Source organism: Cetorhinus maximus, chromosome 16 (assembly GCF_964194155.1).
Source record: "Cetorhinus maximus chromosome 16, sCetMax3.hap1.1, whole genome shotgun sequence".
Lineage (NCBI taxonomy): Eukaryota > Metazoa > Chordata > Chondrichthyes > Lamniformes > Cetorhinidae > Cetorhinus > Cetorhinus maximus.
The window spans coordinates 25,785,252-25,801,085 of record NC_135894.1 but is presented as its reverse complement, the minus strand read 5'-3'; the positions used below and the strand labels follow the sequence as shown (position 1 = coordinate 25,801,085).

Below are 15,834 nucleotides of genomic sequence, written 5' to 3'. Positions count from 1 at the left end.
CCATATCTTTAGCCTGATGCTGCTAATCATATTATGCCCTTGTCTACTTTAAACCTTGGAGTGTGTTGCAAGTCTTGTTACCATGGTGATACTGATCCTGTACAGAATGTGCTAGCTTGGACTGGTATGTAAAGTCCCTACTGGCTTTAAGGTTCCGGAGTTTTACTGACCTTTGACCTACAGTATGAAGTATCATCAGAAACAGTCCCAGGGTGTGTTTAACAGAAACTGCTCAAAACAGGGAAACCAGGAACTTCAAACATTTTATTGACCATAAACAGCAATGTACATGGATATATAAGCACCAGGCTCCTTCCAGAAGCATCTATCTGAGTTCCAGCGACATGCGATCTGAGATAATTGACGATGTATGTTAACCATTAGTATAATAGTTATTAACCCTTTATACTCCATCTCCCCCAAGTCTTTCATTCTACTCATTAAACTACTAATTAACATTCTTATGCATCCTACTTCCCCCTCACTGCACCTCCCCCCCAACCCTCGCAATCTCTTGTGCCAGTTGCATCAATTTCCAACTGTGCTCTCAGCTCTGTAACTGGATATGTAGGGCATATGTACTCCATATTCCTCTTGGAACATGTTTGAATCAGTAGACAGAGATTCCTGTTTCTGGTGAACTGTATAAAGGTAATAAACAGATGTTCTCTTTTTCTTCCTCTTTCTTGTAACCCCTTTATTGGGTTGTGTTGCTGACTGTTCTTTCTCAAAGGGATGAGACTTGGCCAGCTGTAGAGGGTCTGCAATCTTCAGATCCAGCAATTCCATTGCCTGGCAAAAGTACCCATTGCTTAAGTACATTCAATGATTCCTGTGCCCGGAATGAAGTGCTGTGAAATCCCAATTCTGGGATAAATCCAATGGACAAACAGAAGAATGAAGATTATTCTCAAGTGGAATTGATGCTACTTCTATCAATATTGAGGGGTTTTGTCTTTCTGCTTGTGGTTGTTTCGCCTGTGCACACTCTGCTTTCATGTCAGTGTGAGTTTGCTGTTCACTAGGTATTGATATTTCGGGAGCTTCAGCAGACAAGTCCACGCCTGGAATAGAGCCAAATGTCACCTCAGGTTCTGTGACTATACCGTGTTTTACTGGGTTATGTTATTGTTCTGCTGCTTCTACTAGGCTCAGAGAAGTTACACTTCCTTGGGCATCTGAAGTGTGTGTGAGATCAGTAGCTAGTACGTCAGCAGCTTCAGTCACTTCCTCTTCAGTCTTGACAGCAGGGTTTCGGGAATCAACTTTTTGCCCTGCAATTGTCTCTTTGGCCATTGTCGGAGCTTCTGTTCCTGGTTTCTCTTTGTGAAAGTCAGCATCTGCACCAGGTTGTCCTACGTCATACCAGAACAGTCAGGTGGATTGGCATCCTGGTGCCATTCATCAAGAGTTTTCTGGTTGCAGTGGTATCTTGGGTATCATCCTCACCCACTCTCTCTCCAAAAAGTAGTGCGAGGTCCAGAATTTCCTCCTCTGGCTGGTCACTATCGTCAGTGGTGGTCTGGTCTCCTTTATCCAGCCCCTCCCTAAAGAGTAACACAGTTTCCAGAATGTCTTCCTGTGGCTGTTGGTGTGAAGTTTCCTCTATGGAGACTAGTTTAAACCATTCTGGGCTGACTTGGGTTTCCACTGCTACATAGCAAGATGAAAACCATCTGTGGAATTTACACCTTCTATTGTTTGTGGACTTATCTGAAACTCAAAATCAATGGGCTTCCAGACTCCCTATCTTCAAATCAAAAAGTTAACAAAGAGATCTGTTGAGAAACCAGTTCATCATAAGTAAGTGTAAATAATCCCCACCCATTCTCCATTATGTAGCAATGGCTCTGAACTTTAAATTATTCTGGGTAGACAATATAGAAGTATTTATCGTGTGACCAAAACTGGCTACAGACAGCAAATCTTATTACCCAAGAACTACGGGGCAATGAGTCAGTCTGTGAATGACAACTGCAGACAAAGCAGCAGAAAGGGCAGCAGTATTTACACCTTTAAAAACTGGAGACCACAATATCTTAATGTCTCCTAGCCTGTTCCTTTGGAAGTCCACCAGTAGAGAAAACTGACCTCCTGGTAAGAATACTACAATTAACTAAGTTAATGACCTGCTGAAAATCCTTCTCTTCAAGGGAATCCTGCAACAATTCTGATATACGACTCCAGTTATTGAATCCACTTAGGCTACCCTTCAAGAGTGAAAACTTGTAAAAGTGCACTATTCTCTTTAGCTGTATTTTTTCTTGAGTGACTGTGTGTACATGTGGAGTGAGTGACATAGTGTTAGACTTTTGGGGGTAAATGCATGAATAAATAACCCTCCTTCATTCAAACCCATGAAAGCTTGCTGCTGGCTATTCAAACTGATCATGCACTTAGGGGTTAAGAAACAAACACATCTTCCTCTTTAGAAAACGGACTGATCACAAACAGTTAGGGAAGGGAATTTGACTTACACTTCTCTCTCATCCCTGTTGCAGATCATCAATGATAGTTTTATGACATCCGTTACGGAGACCAGCTTTTTTTTAATATTCCAGATTTATTAACGGAAATCAAATTTCACCAGGGATTTGAACCTGTGTCCTCAGAGCATTTGCAGTAATATAAGTCAGTCAGCAAAGGGATGATAGGTAAACAGGACTGGGTGTGATTAAGAACATGGGCAGCAGAATGTGGATGACCTCAAGTTTACAGAGGGTAGAAAGTGGGAGACCAGCAAGGAGAGCATTGGAATAGTCAAGTCTAGAGGTAACAAAGGTATGAATGAGTGTTTGAGCAACAGATGAGCTGAAGCAGGAACAAAGTGGGATGGTTTTACTGAGCTGGGAACCGGCAGACATACTGATGATGAGGGTATGTGATGGAACATAACCAGCCAGTGGCCCATTTTCAATCCCTCCCCAATTTCTATGGGGAGATGATGGTGTAATGGGAATGTCACTGGGCTAGTAATCTAGAAGCTCAGGTTAATTCTCTGGGGACACAGATTTAAATCCCACCATGGTAGATGGTGAAATTTGAATCCTGTTAATAAATCTGGAAGATAAAGCTAGGCTCAGTGATGGTGACCATTAAACCATCATTGACTGTTGTAAAAACCCATCTGGTTCACTAATGTCCTTTAGGGAAGGAAATCTGCCATCGTTACCTGATCTGGCCTGCATGTGACCCCAGACCCACAGCAATGTGGTTGACTCTTAACTGCCCTCTGAAATAACGCAGCAAGCCACTCAGTTCAGGGGCAATTAGGACAACAAATGCTGGCCTTGCCAGCAGCACCCACATCCCATGAAAGAATAAAAGGAAAAATTTCAACTGAAGTCAATCAAAGTAAAGTTGAAGAGAGATGTGAATGGGACAACCTTCATGCTATCAGCCCTCTTACATTGTCACTCAAAATCAAGATTATGCCCAGGGATTTCCTAACATAACTAGTTCTTAGAATGGGAAATGAAAAGGTGGCCTGTTATTGTAGTGAGGTCTGGTGCTTTTTTGCTGAGGCACTGTTTTTAGACAGAGTAATTTGCTGTAGTCAGGCCATACTTGACCTTGATGTTAACATGAAGGGGTGGAATCGGAAAGTGTGCCATTCTCCAGCATTACCATCCCTCATCAGAGGGAGCGCAAAGATTCAGGGAGAGAGCAGCCTATGGTCCTCTAGGACCATGTTGACTTTCAGTGTTTGCATGACATAGTGAGTGTGTGCTGAGCCTGTGATTTTAGCTGTACCTCCATGTTTATAGGTTATTAAAATGTGCATTATGATGGAATGTGGATATGAGTTTTTATAGAACGTACAGGCAATGGGCCAAGTGTCCAAAAACAGACGTATGGGTTAAAATCCACTGTGCAGTGCTACTGCATGAAACATTTTGTCTACGAGTTTATCAGGGAATCACTCTCTTCATGTGAAATGAGAGTGATGTCCTCTGTTAAATAACACTGTGGGCTGGACTTATGGCCCCTCGCTGGGCATGTTTTCGGGGGGTCCACATAAAATACAAGGGGCTGAATTTTCTCCTCCTGCCAGCGGCGGGGTTCGTGGCAGGCAGGGGTGGACAATACAGTGGAGGCTAAAAAATTGGTTTCTCAACGGCGGGAACTTGTGTTCCTGACTGTTTTGGTGGAATAATGGTTCCAGAGGCCGTCAGGAAGCCGTTTTGCATCTCATTGTTGATATCCAAATGAACATCTGACTGGAATGGCACCTCCCCCCCGCACCCGTCCAATCCCCTGCCCTGCCAGCAGGATTTTGTTCTGGTCCAGAACACATGCACATGTCGGGGCTTACCTGAATGGAAGCCTAGAGCAGCTTGTGGACCCTCTGGAGCAGATGGTGAAGACTCACAATGGTCGACACTGGAGCAGATGGTGAAGACTCACAATGGTGGATCGTGAAGCAGATGGTGGTCTCTCACAATGGTGGACCCTGGAATGGATAGTGAAGTCTCGCAGTGGTGGACCCTGGAACAGTATGTAGCCCAGCGAGCGGATGGAGTATCGTGCAGCAGATGTATGGCTACAACAGGTAATGGAGCGTGTCAATGGTCTTTGTGGTGGGGGGGGGAGGAATACAGGGAGTAGAGGTGGGGTGGGTGTGGAGGTCAAAAGGAGCGGGGGGTGAAAGATTGAAGCCTTGCGGGGTTCTTAGCTGGGTGCAGTGGGGAAATGGGGTGGGAGCATGGGAAGGGCCGGGGGGGGGGAAGGGGGGCTCTGTGAGTGAGGGAGCGCAGATGTAGAAGGAGACTATGACTGGGGCTAGGATTCAGAGGGAGGTGTCTGCGGAATCGATTGATGAATCCTCGGAGGGTGAGGGGAGAAGCGAGGGGATTGGTGGTTATGGTGGAATAGTGACTGTTAAAGGGGGCAATGATATGCGGTAGGGTGGGAGGATGAGGGTCCTGTGGTGATGGGTGAAGAGGTGATTAGGGCTGTTAGAGGGCACACAAAATGGTATGTGAATCCTTGGGTGGGAAAGATGAGGGTGGGTATTTCCACTGTGACTGGGGTGGGCTTCTTGGGAAGGGAGGGGATGTAGACAATGTTTGTGATGGGCCAAAGGGTAATTGTGGGGGTTCAAGGGTGACTGTGGGAGGTTGACAGCGACACCAGGGTGGGGTGGGGGTAGTTCAGTGATGCTGGGGGCGGGGTGTGGGAAATGGGTGGAGGGTAGAAGGTATCAGAGTAAGTTTCAATTGATATGCACACCAGGGCTGCTCCAGACCTACCCAGTGCCTCAAAGTCCAGATATGGAATACTGGATGGGAGTAGGGTCATCGGGTGGGCGGAGCTGCACATCGGCTCAGCTGGACAACTAAAGGGGAAACCCAACATGTCGTTCTGACTAGGCAAAGGCGATTGGATCGAAAAGGCTGTGAAGGGTAAAGGAGCAGCATTCGTGGGAGGCTTCTCGCACAATGCTCGTAACGGTCCTGGCAAAGATTGATGTCTCCCTGCACACCATGGTTCTGGAGGGACAGAGACCCAGGCAGGGCTGAGCCCTTGAATATAGGGGCTGCAGACAGGCTTTAAAACTAACAGATGCAATAAAAAGACAACAGAGCTCCTTAAAGTGCAACTGTATGTATATTAACAAGTGTGCATCAACAACGAGCAAGGATAGTGCACCCATGCCACCACAATGAAATCAGAACTTCTTAATTATATGTTTCCTGCTACCAAGTCCAGATACTTCTCTGACATCCATGGCAGGGGTGGAGACAGCCTGCTGACCATTATGTCCTGTTGTCTTTGATGACTTTGGCAGGCGTGTTCTGGATCCTCGAGGTCTGGAGGGTCCTGGCTTTCTTTGGGTCTCTGTTCTGGGGCATGTGCAGCATCTGTGGTCCCAGAGGCTGGAGCTGATGGGGTCACAGATAAAAGGGATTCGGGAGGGCCAGACACCCTCGCAGTGTCCTGAGTGGAGGTCCCAGGGCTGTCCGCCTGATGCCCCTCTTCCTTTTGGGTGCCTAAGGGACCCCCCACCGACTCCTTGAGGGAAAGGGGCACCTGGAGGGAGACCGAGGTGCTCCGTCTCCCTCTGGCACAGCCACTGCGAGAGCTCATCCATGGCTCCAGCAATGGAGAGTGCAGGTCTGCGCGCATCTCCAGCAGAAACTGGGTGGTCCTGCAGTGGGGCTATGAGGTAGCACTTTGCGAAGGGCTTTTATACACGGGCAGCACAGACAGTGGCCTTGCCATTGAGGCTTATGTCCCAGTTCCCATTCAATGAGGTGAGTATGGGGAGTAAAGAGTGCACATACCTTGGCAGCACAGATGAGGTCATTCACCCTTTCCTGCTCTGTAGGGCGGGCCTCCTGTGAGTAGAGTTGGCACCCACCACCCTGGCGACTGCCTCCCGTGCAGGGGTGGTGACATGGGTCCTCCCATTCAGCAGGTAAAGAATGTCCCTCCACTCCTCCACTGTATTCAGCAGTACTATCAGCCCTGGGGGGCCTGTGCTTCTTGGCTCCTGTGTGCCCTGGTCTGTTTTAAAGAGCAAGATAACAGTAGCTGTCCAGGCGCCCGGATGTGACGGTGGGGCGTGCAACATCCTGCCCACCTCGCCATGAGAAACCCCCGGCTGCATAATTTAATGAGCACGATTCAGAGTAATTTACCACGGTGCTCCGTGGTGCCAAACACTCTCGCTTCCCACCCCTGCCATGGGACTTAGGCCCGATTTGGGCAATTCCACCCAATGGGTGGCAAGCCCACCACCTTCTTGCCCACCCCCTGAGCTGCCCCCCCATAATGCTGAAATCAACAGCCGGTCGGCCGCCTTAAAGTAAATCATTAATGGTCAATTGAGCTTGTTACTAAGCCAATTGACCTGAATATTACACCTACCCAGGTCATAACACAGTTGGCGCGGGCAGGCTGATGGACAGGCCGTTTCTTAAACACGAGTGGTTAAAATGTGGGAACAAAGGGGGGGCAGGAGTCACATTGGGCGTATTGGGTACTCCGCCCAATGTATTATGCACCCCCCTCCTTTGTTCCTCCTTGCCTGACCTCCAGATTCCGCACCCCTACCCCTCACAAACCCCCACACCCACCACCCCAGGGTTACAGATCCCTCCCCACTCTAAAAGCAAATGACTTACCTGGTTCCAGGATCCATCAATGTTGTGTGTGGGCCGTCTTGCAGTCCCAACAGCGCCCACTACTGTGTTCTGGGACTGCTAGAACTGCCGGCCAATTGGATTGGCTGGTTTAGCTCTTCAGGGCGTGACTCCTTACCCACTGAAGGGCGCAAGTCCCACTCAGTCTGATTAGCCTGTCGACAGTAACTTATCGTTGCGAAGCAGGCTATTTTTAGGTGGGTCGCTGCTGGCCTACTCTTGCAATGGGGTGGGGGGCAGGGGGATGTGGTGAATATTATGCCGCCCCCTATCACTGTGAAATCCAGCCCTATATATTTGCTGCTAGCGTCACAGTGACAACTGTAAATGATAGAATCATTGGAGAAAAGAGCAGAAAAGTAGGCCAATTAATCCTTTGGGCTGGATTTTACAGGAATGGGAGCGAATTGTTTATCCACCCACTAGAAAAGTCAGTCATCAACTGACCAACTTTAAAAATGGATGCCCAGCAGCAATGTTAATGCCAGGGCGGCCTTAACAAGCTCAGCGTGGGGCTTCTGCCCCTTTGTGAAAGCAAATCCCAACCACGAGAGCTGCCGGTCAATCTGATTGGCCGGCAGCTCTTGCAACCACCTGAGTGCCAGAACTCAATAACGGGCGCTAATCGCATAAAGAAGACATTGTGGATGCCCCAGGTGAGGTGAGTCTAGGATTTTTTGGCAGGGAGGGATGGGGGTGCGGGGTGTTGGGTTTTGGAGGCCGGGGTGGCAAGGCACAAAGTGGGCAACCATCTTGGCCAGTGCCCCTGACACGCACATGGACATCCCCCCAAAAGGAGAGACCCCCCCCCTTCCTGTGTTATTCACCGGAGTTGGTGATAAAGTGGCCTGCCCATTCTTCCCCGCCTTCCCCCACCAACTGCATTAAGGCATGGGCAGTGTTATAATCAGATCAATTGGTTTGTCAATAAGCTCAAATGCCCATTAATGACTTTTTTTCAAAATGGCGAGCGGGCTGTCGATTTCAGCGTCTACCCAAACACTGTATTGTGGCAAACCACCGTGTTGTCGTCGGGTTTGTGACCTAGGGTCATCACGCCAGATTTTATGTATGCACAGGACAGCAGCAGTCCTGATTTCCACACATGAAACTCCATCCCTTGTGCCTGTGCCAGCTCCATGGTAGTGCCAGCATAGACTTAATTGTCCAAATGGCTTTCTCCTTTGCTGTAATGTCCCTATGAGTTGATCCAGCTCACCCCACTCCCCTTTTTCTCCATTGCCCTGTAAATTTTCCCCTTTAAGTACTTATCCGATTCCCTTTGAAAGTTGCTTTTGGATCTGCTTCCACCACTGTCTCAGGCAGCACTTCCCAGACCACAACAACTCGCTGTGTTAAAAAAGAACAGTCATCTCAGTTATTTTTGACAATCGCCTTAAATCTGTCCTCTCTGGTTACCGACCCTCCTGCCACTGGAAACAGTTTCTCCTTATTTAGTCTATCAGGTCCTTTCACGATTTGAACACCTCTGTTAAACCTCCCCTTAGCCTCCTCTGCCTTTAAGGTGAACAACACCAGCTGGCCCAGGCTCTCCACAAAACCGAAGTTCCTTACCACTTCTCCAGGCTCTCCGAGGCCTGACATCTTACCAAAAACAAAGGCCAGGATTTTCTGATCTGGTTGGGGCGGAAGCTGCCACGGGAGATTCGGTGGCCCAGCAAAAAAAAAAGACCATTGACTTTTGGTGAGACCGGACGCTCCCGGTGATGGGTGGGCCGGAAAATCCCGCCCAAAGTGGCCAGAATTGAACACAATATTGCAGTTGAGGACCGACAGGTGTTTTTTGAAGGGTTAATGTAACGTCTTTGAATTGTAGTCCACGGCTCTAGCAATAAAATCAAGTATTCTATTTGCTTTTTACAACAGACTACTCAACTTCAGAGATGTGTGTACATGCAGCTCCAGATCGCTATGTTGTTGCACTCCCTTTAAAATTCTTCTCATTTTTTTTTTAACCATGTTTCTGAGTTTTGGCTGTTCTGCAAACTTTGAAATTATGCTCTGCATACACAAGCCCAGGTCTTTATATATCACAAAGAGCAGTGGTCCTAATACTGACTCCTGGGGACTGTATATCCCACTCCAGTCTGAAAACCATACATTGACCACAAACCTCTGCTTTCTGATTCCCAGTAGCAACACTGCCACTGCCTTTTTAAGCCCATAGACTTGAATTTTGCTGGCAAGTCCGTTAATCTGGCACTTGGTCAAAAGGCTTTTGAAAGTCCCTGTGCACAATAATTACATTGCCCTCATCAACCCTCTTCGTTACTTCATCAAAGAAGTCAATCAAGTTAATCAAACTCAATTTTCTTTCAACAAAACCTAATTGGCTGTCATTTGTCAGTTTCTACAAGTCACTGGGCTAGTAATCCAGAGGCCCAGGCTAATGCTCTGGGGGCACAGGTTCAAATCCCGCCACAGTAAGCTGGTGGAATTTAAATTCAATTAATAAATCTGGAATTGAAAACTAGCCTCAGTAATGGTGACCATGAAACTATCATCAATTGTTATAAAGACCCATCTGGTTCACTAATGCCTTTTAGGGAAGGAAATCTGTCGTCCTTACCTGGTCTGGCCTACATGTGACTCCAGACCCACAGCAATGTGGTTGACTCTTACCCGCCCTCTGAAATGGCCTAGCAAGACACTCAGTTCAAGGGCAATTAGGGAAGGGCAACAAATGCTGGGCTTGCCAGCGATGCCTACATCCCATGAGAAAAAAAAGTTTCTCCATCACTGATTGGCCTGTAGTTGTTAGCTTTCTGCCACCACACCACCCCCCCCAACCCCCACTTCTTTAGACAAGGCTATAAAATGTATCACCTCCAGCCCTCTGGCACCACTCTCGTATCTAAGGAAGATTGCAAGATGGTGGTCAGAGCCTCTCTAATCTCCACCCTTTCGACCCTCAGTAACCAAAGATACATCCCATTCAAACTGGGCGACTCTTCTACTTTTAAGTACCTCCTCTTTATCTAATTTTATCCTATTACTGCCTCATTTTTGTTACATTGGCAGCATCATCTTCTCTTGTGAAGACAAATGTATTAATTTACTACATCAGCCATACCTTCTGCCAGCATAAGAATGTCTCTTTTTTTGGTCCTGCAGGGTTGCACTCTTCCTTTGCCCAGCTTTTTTTACTAATGTCTTTTATCCTATAATAACCAAATAGCCGCACCTTCATCCTGTGCGAAATCAACCTCTTCAATTCTTTCCTGCATTATTTTCCCCTTAAATTCCACTGTGCCACTAAAATCATAAGAGGAACAATGTAAAGGTGGCTTGTAAATATTTTATTGTGAAGAATATATTTGGTGGGCAACTCTATATTGGTAATAAAGAGTTTTAAAATAAGAGCCAACTGTGTGACGATGGATAGATTCAAGGCCAGGTTGGAGAGAGGAATGAATCACTTGTTGTACAGCACCATAATGATTGTTATAACATGCCTCATCTGTTCTAGGAGGGCAAGAGCCTCGGAAGAGGGAGATGAAGAAAACGAGGATAAAAGTCTCAAAGGAATTGAGAATGGGATCTACTGTAATACCCTGGATGGGATTGAGGGTCAGAAAAATGAAGCTTTCTACCCGGACGATGATAAATTAACAAAGCTATAGAAATAAATCCTTCCTCACAGTCTACTGAAAGGATCTTTATCACCCATTGCTGCGTTGTGTTTTAACAGAGGAATTAGCCCTGTTAGTAAGAGTTATTAATAACAAATACTACCCACAAATCATCTTGATTTTAGTTTTTCCCTTTCTGAATGTTTATGTTAGTTTCTTTTGTGTTAAATAGACAGACCTGTGGAGTGGTCAAAAATCACTCGATTGCAGCAAATTTGGAGTCTCTGCATTAGGTCTGAAGATATGATCCCTGTACTTGCCTTTCTTCGACATGTGAACAACATTTGCTACATAAGGGTTACTGCATGGGAAGACGCTGCTATAGATGGTGAGGAACGGGGGTGAGGATCCCCTTCATTAACACCATAAGATCATAAGAAAGCACAGAATTAGAAAATATTGTTCAAATGAGGAAACACTTTCACCTCTGTATGACTGATCTCGTCTTATTAACATATTATACGTCAAATTATGGTTTCACTGTGGGACCAAATAAATTGGAATTTTCTGGAAAATACCATTTCTAATAATTACTAATAAGCCATACACAAAGATTTACCTTCTGCTTTTAATAATAGACAAAAGTCTTAATTGTTTTGTCATCTGTTGACATGTCCAATGATACCTTTACGAATTATTCTGAAGGACCAATCAATTATAATCCAAATGGGATTGGTTTATTGGGTTAACTCACCCTGCTCATTGTACCTGACCCCACTCACCTGCAGCCCCCTGAACTAACCCCCTCCCTCACCCACCCCTCCTCCATCTATGCCACACGCACCCCCTCCCCTGCATCCCAGCCGGACCCGCCCCCCTATCCATCCCCTCCTGCATCCAGCCCCTCAAGCACCCAGCCACCGGATAACACCTCCCACCTGCACCCACCTCGGAGTGGGCTGGCTGGTGGGAGAGGGGGCCTAACGTGTTTTGTCATGGCAGGGACACTGTGCCTGTCACCTACCTGCTGCTGCTGGTACTTTACTAGTGGCAGCGGAGGTGTCGGGCAGCCTGTCCACCCTTCATCCAGTTAATGGTCACTTATGGGCCTTCTCTTAACCATTGGCGGGTGGGGGGAGGACAGTGTGCCTACTCTTGAAGGTGGGTCTTCCCCCAAGATGGGTACAGAAGTCCCACCCTGAGCCAATTAAAGGCCTGACAGCTGTTAACTCAGCCGGACCAAGCCTGCCATATGGAGACAGCCTTGGCCTGACTTTTAAGCCAGGTGATGAGGCCTACGTCTCCCTGTAGAATTCCAGCCTTGGTCCCAGGTTCCATTAACTTGCTTAATGTTGAACTGATTAGTCTATGGTTTTCTGGGCTGGGGTTTAATGGACCCCACTAGAGTGGGCTAGGTGGCAGGCGAGCCCCAATAATTGAGATGGGGGAAACGGAGGAAAACTGACCCCTGTTTAGTCAACGGTGGGAATGGGCCAACATTGAGAACCCATTTGCTAGCTAATTAGGCTAACCATTGGGTTACTTAAAGGCCATTATCCCTGAACCAATCATGATTTAATGGTGGCTCAGGGATTCTCCTGGAGCCAAATGAGTCTCCCATGCCTTCTGAAGACTCCTGAAGTCTTGTTTGCCAGTGACCACCCAGCTGCTGTCCTTCTTTCAAAGGAGCTGACATCAGGAATGGGTGCACCTGTTTGGAGCCACTCGTCCTGTTCTTGCATCCAAACCCCTGCCCTCCCTTGCTGGTGACCTCTTCCTCGTGACCCCCGATCCACCTCCCTCAACTGTCTCCAGGGACCCGGCAATGATCCCTGGTGAAGGCCTCAGAACATTACCGACTGCAGCCACTGCTCCCAGTGGTGCTGCCAGTACTGGAGAGCTATTGGCCTCTGACTGGATGGCCACCGGACTGGAGCCTTGGTTGCAAGGGAGGCCTGAGACTGCCCACTTAGGCACCTGACTGAACTTAAATAGCATTGGGGGCCCCTTGGAAAGGTGACATGACTTTCCCACCAGTTCTCCCACTGGGACAAAATTCTAAATTCTCTCCCTCCTGGAGTGGCTTTGGCAACCTCTCAACCCAAAAGCACAATTCCTGAACGTTTAAATGATGAAAACTTATGACTGACAGATCTGCAATTTAAACAGTTTACTGGGATGTAAACTATCAACTCCTAGACATTCCTTGTTTTGTCATTACATTTCTTACTTGTATTAAAACCAGTCAGTTCCTCCCCTTAATTTATGCTTATCCTTCTTCTGCTGTGGAAACAAATACAAAGGCCGAAAAACGTAAGCACTAACCAGCCTTCCAAGCTGCCAATGAGATTGGCAGGAAGCGCAAGTTCCTTATCGTTAAGGCAATTCCACTGGGGGGCAGGAGTGCCTATCAGCATTAGGTCGTGACCTAGAAGGAGCCTGTAGCATAAATGTTAAAGGCCAGCGTGACCTTGACAGTGACAGGCGAGGCTGACTGTGCCTTGGTTTGAGGCTGGCACAGTGGCTGCAGCAGGTGACATATCTCAGTGACAGTATTCCTGGTGAAGAGAAGCTGCCACATCCCATATAATGAATTTTAAAAAAGCAACTAAGTGGCACATCTCAGATGATTCCTTCTAGTCGGGCTGAGCGAGATCGGCAGGTGGTTGTCAATTCAGTCGTAGGTGTGTACATTGCACACGGCTGCCACCATTTTGGGGTTTTAGGTACCACAAGGTGTTTTACAGCCCAGTGCCTCAGTCTATATGCTTATTGTTAGCAATGTTTTCAGAGCTTATGTGGACACCTCCACAAGAGCTGGTGTGAATGAACTGGTTGGCTTGCCTTTCTCCAGACTGCTGAGACATCAGAATTCTGAAGCTCTGTCTATCTGAAGCTCCTCTAAATAGAGAAGGTAGGGCCCTTTGAATTAACATTGTTCGTGTTTCTGACATCCCTTCTAAACTGAGTCCTATGAGGCAAATAATGTAAGAAGAGCCATCATCAACGCAAGAATCTTTTCATTGAAGCAAGTAAATACAGTCTCAGAAATAGAACAGCTCAGAACTCTGACATTTAGTGTCCTCCAAAAAGTAAAAGCTAATGTTGATTTGCTCCCGAGTTTAACCTTTTGTACTGAACTAGCTGATGTAAATCACACCTTCATCGACCTCAGGGAAACATGTATCTTGTATCTTGTTTGGTATAGTCAAACAATATTAAACCTTTCTCTCTGTTGGAGAAGCACTTTCCAGCTTTTCAGAGACAGATACTAGACAAAGACTCCCACACCTCCTACTACAGAATGTAACAAGAACTAGAAACTAAGTTACTGACACTTGAGAAATGAGGTTTAGCAGCAAAACCACTTTCTTTGAGATCCTTTGTTAATTATCCTTAGGCTGAATGAGAGGTGTAGTAGAGGAATTCAACCTTTCTCATGTCAGCCCTCTCACACAGCCCTGTTCATGTCATTTATGATCTCCAGACAAATGAATGCCCATTCTTTAGGCAAGCTAGGTTGCTTGTTTCCTCCTTGCCATTTCTTTGAAAAGAATGAAAAACTTGCAGTTATCTAGTATTTATCACGACTGCCAGATGACTCAAAGTGTTCCACAGCCAATAAAGTACTTATTGAAGTGTGGTCACTGTTGTGATGTAGCAAGTGCAGCAGCCAATTTGCACACAGCAAGCTCCCACAAACAGCAATGCGACAATGACCCAGATAATCTGTTTCCTCTGATGTTGATTGAGGGATAAACATTGGCCAGGAGACCGGGGATAACTCCCCTGCTCTTCTTCAAAATAGTGCCATGGGGTCGCTTACACCCACCCAAGCAAGCAAACACGGCCTCATTTTAACATCTCATCTGAAAGAAGGCACCTCCTACAAGCCTTCATTCCTTCAGTAGTGCATTGGAATGTCAGCCTGGATTTTTATGCTCAAACCCCTGAGTGAGGCTTGGACCCGGAACTCAAAAGCAAGAGTGCTACCAACTGAGGCACAGCTGACACTTAAGTAACAGAGGTAACACTCGCAAGTTTTGATGAGGCTTTATGTCCATCCTTGCTTCTTACTGAAGGCATGGTTTCCATGGCATGTTTAATCACCTTGATAAGGGATGATTTGTTTGGGTAAACCTTCTTCATTTCATCAGCATTAGCCCTTTCCTTTCTCAGGATTCGATCTAAGTATGGACTCCATTTTGAGGGTACACTTAAACCAATTCTTAGGTCCTTCTTCACATCCCTGTTTTCACATATGGTACAATCCACTCCCATGGACCTCAGCTATACACTTTCCCAGTGTTGCAGATCACCACCTGGACAGCCAATTCCCCAGGCAATGGAGCAATGTGCCCAATGTGCATGGGAAAGGCAAAGCCTGCATGGGGAACTCCTTGAGATGCAGTAAGGGGAGAGAGCAAGAGTAAGAGAGACAATCTGTTGGAGTTGGTGAGAAACATGGGCGGAACCTATTGGTAACATTAGTAGCTTTTGCTTTTGGACAGAAACAAGGCAAGTAATAAGAGTTTCAAAGTTTATTTTTTAAAAAGGGAAGAATATTTGATAAAAATTAGTATCAAAATTAAAATGAAAACTGAAAAGAGATTAGTAGGGGACAAAACCAAATTGCGGGCCCCCATTCAATGAGGTAGATTATCATTGGCTGTAAGCAAGGCTTACAGGTTAATGTTCCAATCAATGAAAAACAAGGCTGTAATGAAATCAGTTTGACGTTGGTTGTAAATAAATCGGATCCAGAAGTTTAATATATAATGGAAATGTTAACTATGTGAATAAATAATTCACAACATACTTAACTAAATTTTAGGTTAGCACAGGGTCAAAAGAACTCATTCCACACCGAATCAGGAAAAGGACTCGCAGTAAGTATAGTTAGCTCTCTGAAGTTAGAAAAGTTTTCTTATTTATGTATGAGTTTTGTAAGTGTCTGCATTATTGACCATCCTTAGTTCCTCGGAGAAAGTGGCAGTAGGCCATCTCCCAGAACCATTGCAGTTCCTTTGATAACAAAGCTATTAGATCAATGACTTCAGGTTATGGAACCAGTGAGGGTGAAAGATTGGGTT

At 46.3% G+C, this 15,834-nt stretch overlaps 2 protein-coding genes across 3 annotated transcripts in view; both read left to right on the top strand.

Annotated features, from left to right (window-relative positions):
- The window catches only part of cltrn (collectrin, amino acid transport regulator), a 38,253-nt gene extending 26,943 nt beyond the window's left edge, over positions 1-11,310 (top strand). The window contains exon 6 of the mRNA XM_078559529.1: positions 10,639-11,310. Within this exon, the coding sequence (XP_078415655.1) occupies positions 10,639-10,792 (154 nt within the window). The 3' untranslated portion in view covers positions 10,793-11,310. The remainder of the gene's footprint in view (positions 1-10,638) is intronic.
- A 4,289-nt stretch (positions 11,311-15,599) lies between these two features.
- ace2 (angiotensin I converting enzyme 2) overlaps positions 15,600-15,834 on the top strand; it is a 105,896-nt gene continuing 105,661 nt past the window's right edge. The window contains exon 1 of one of the 2 annotated variants that reach the window (XM_078559536.1): positions 15,600-15,630. The gene's annotated coding sequence lies outside the window, so the exon portion shown is untranslated. The remainder of the gene's footprint in view (positions 15,631-15,834) is intronic. The other variant, XM_078559537.1, reaches the window with a different exon arrangement.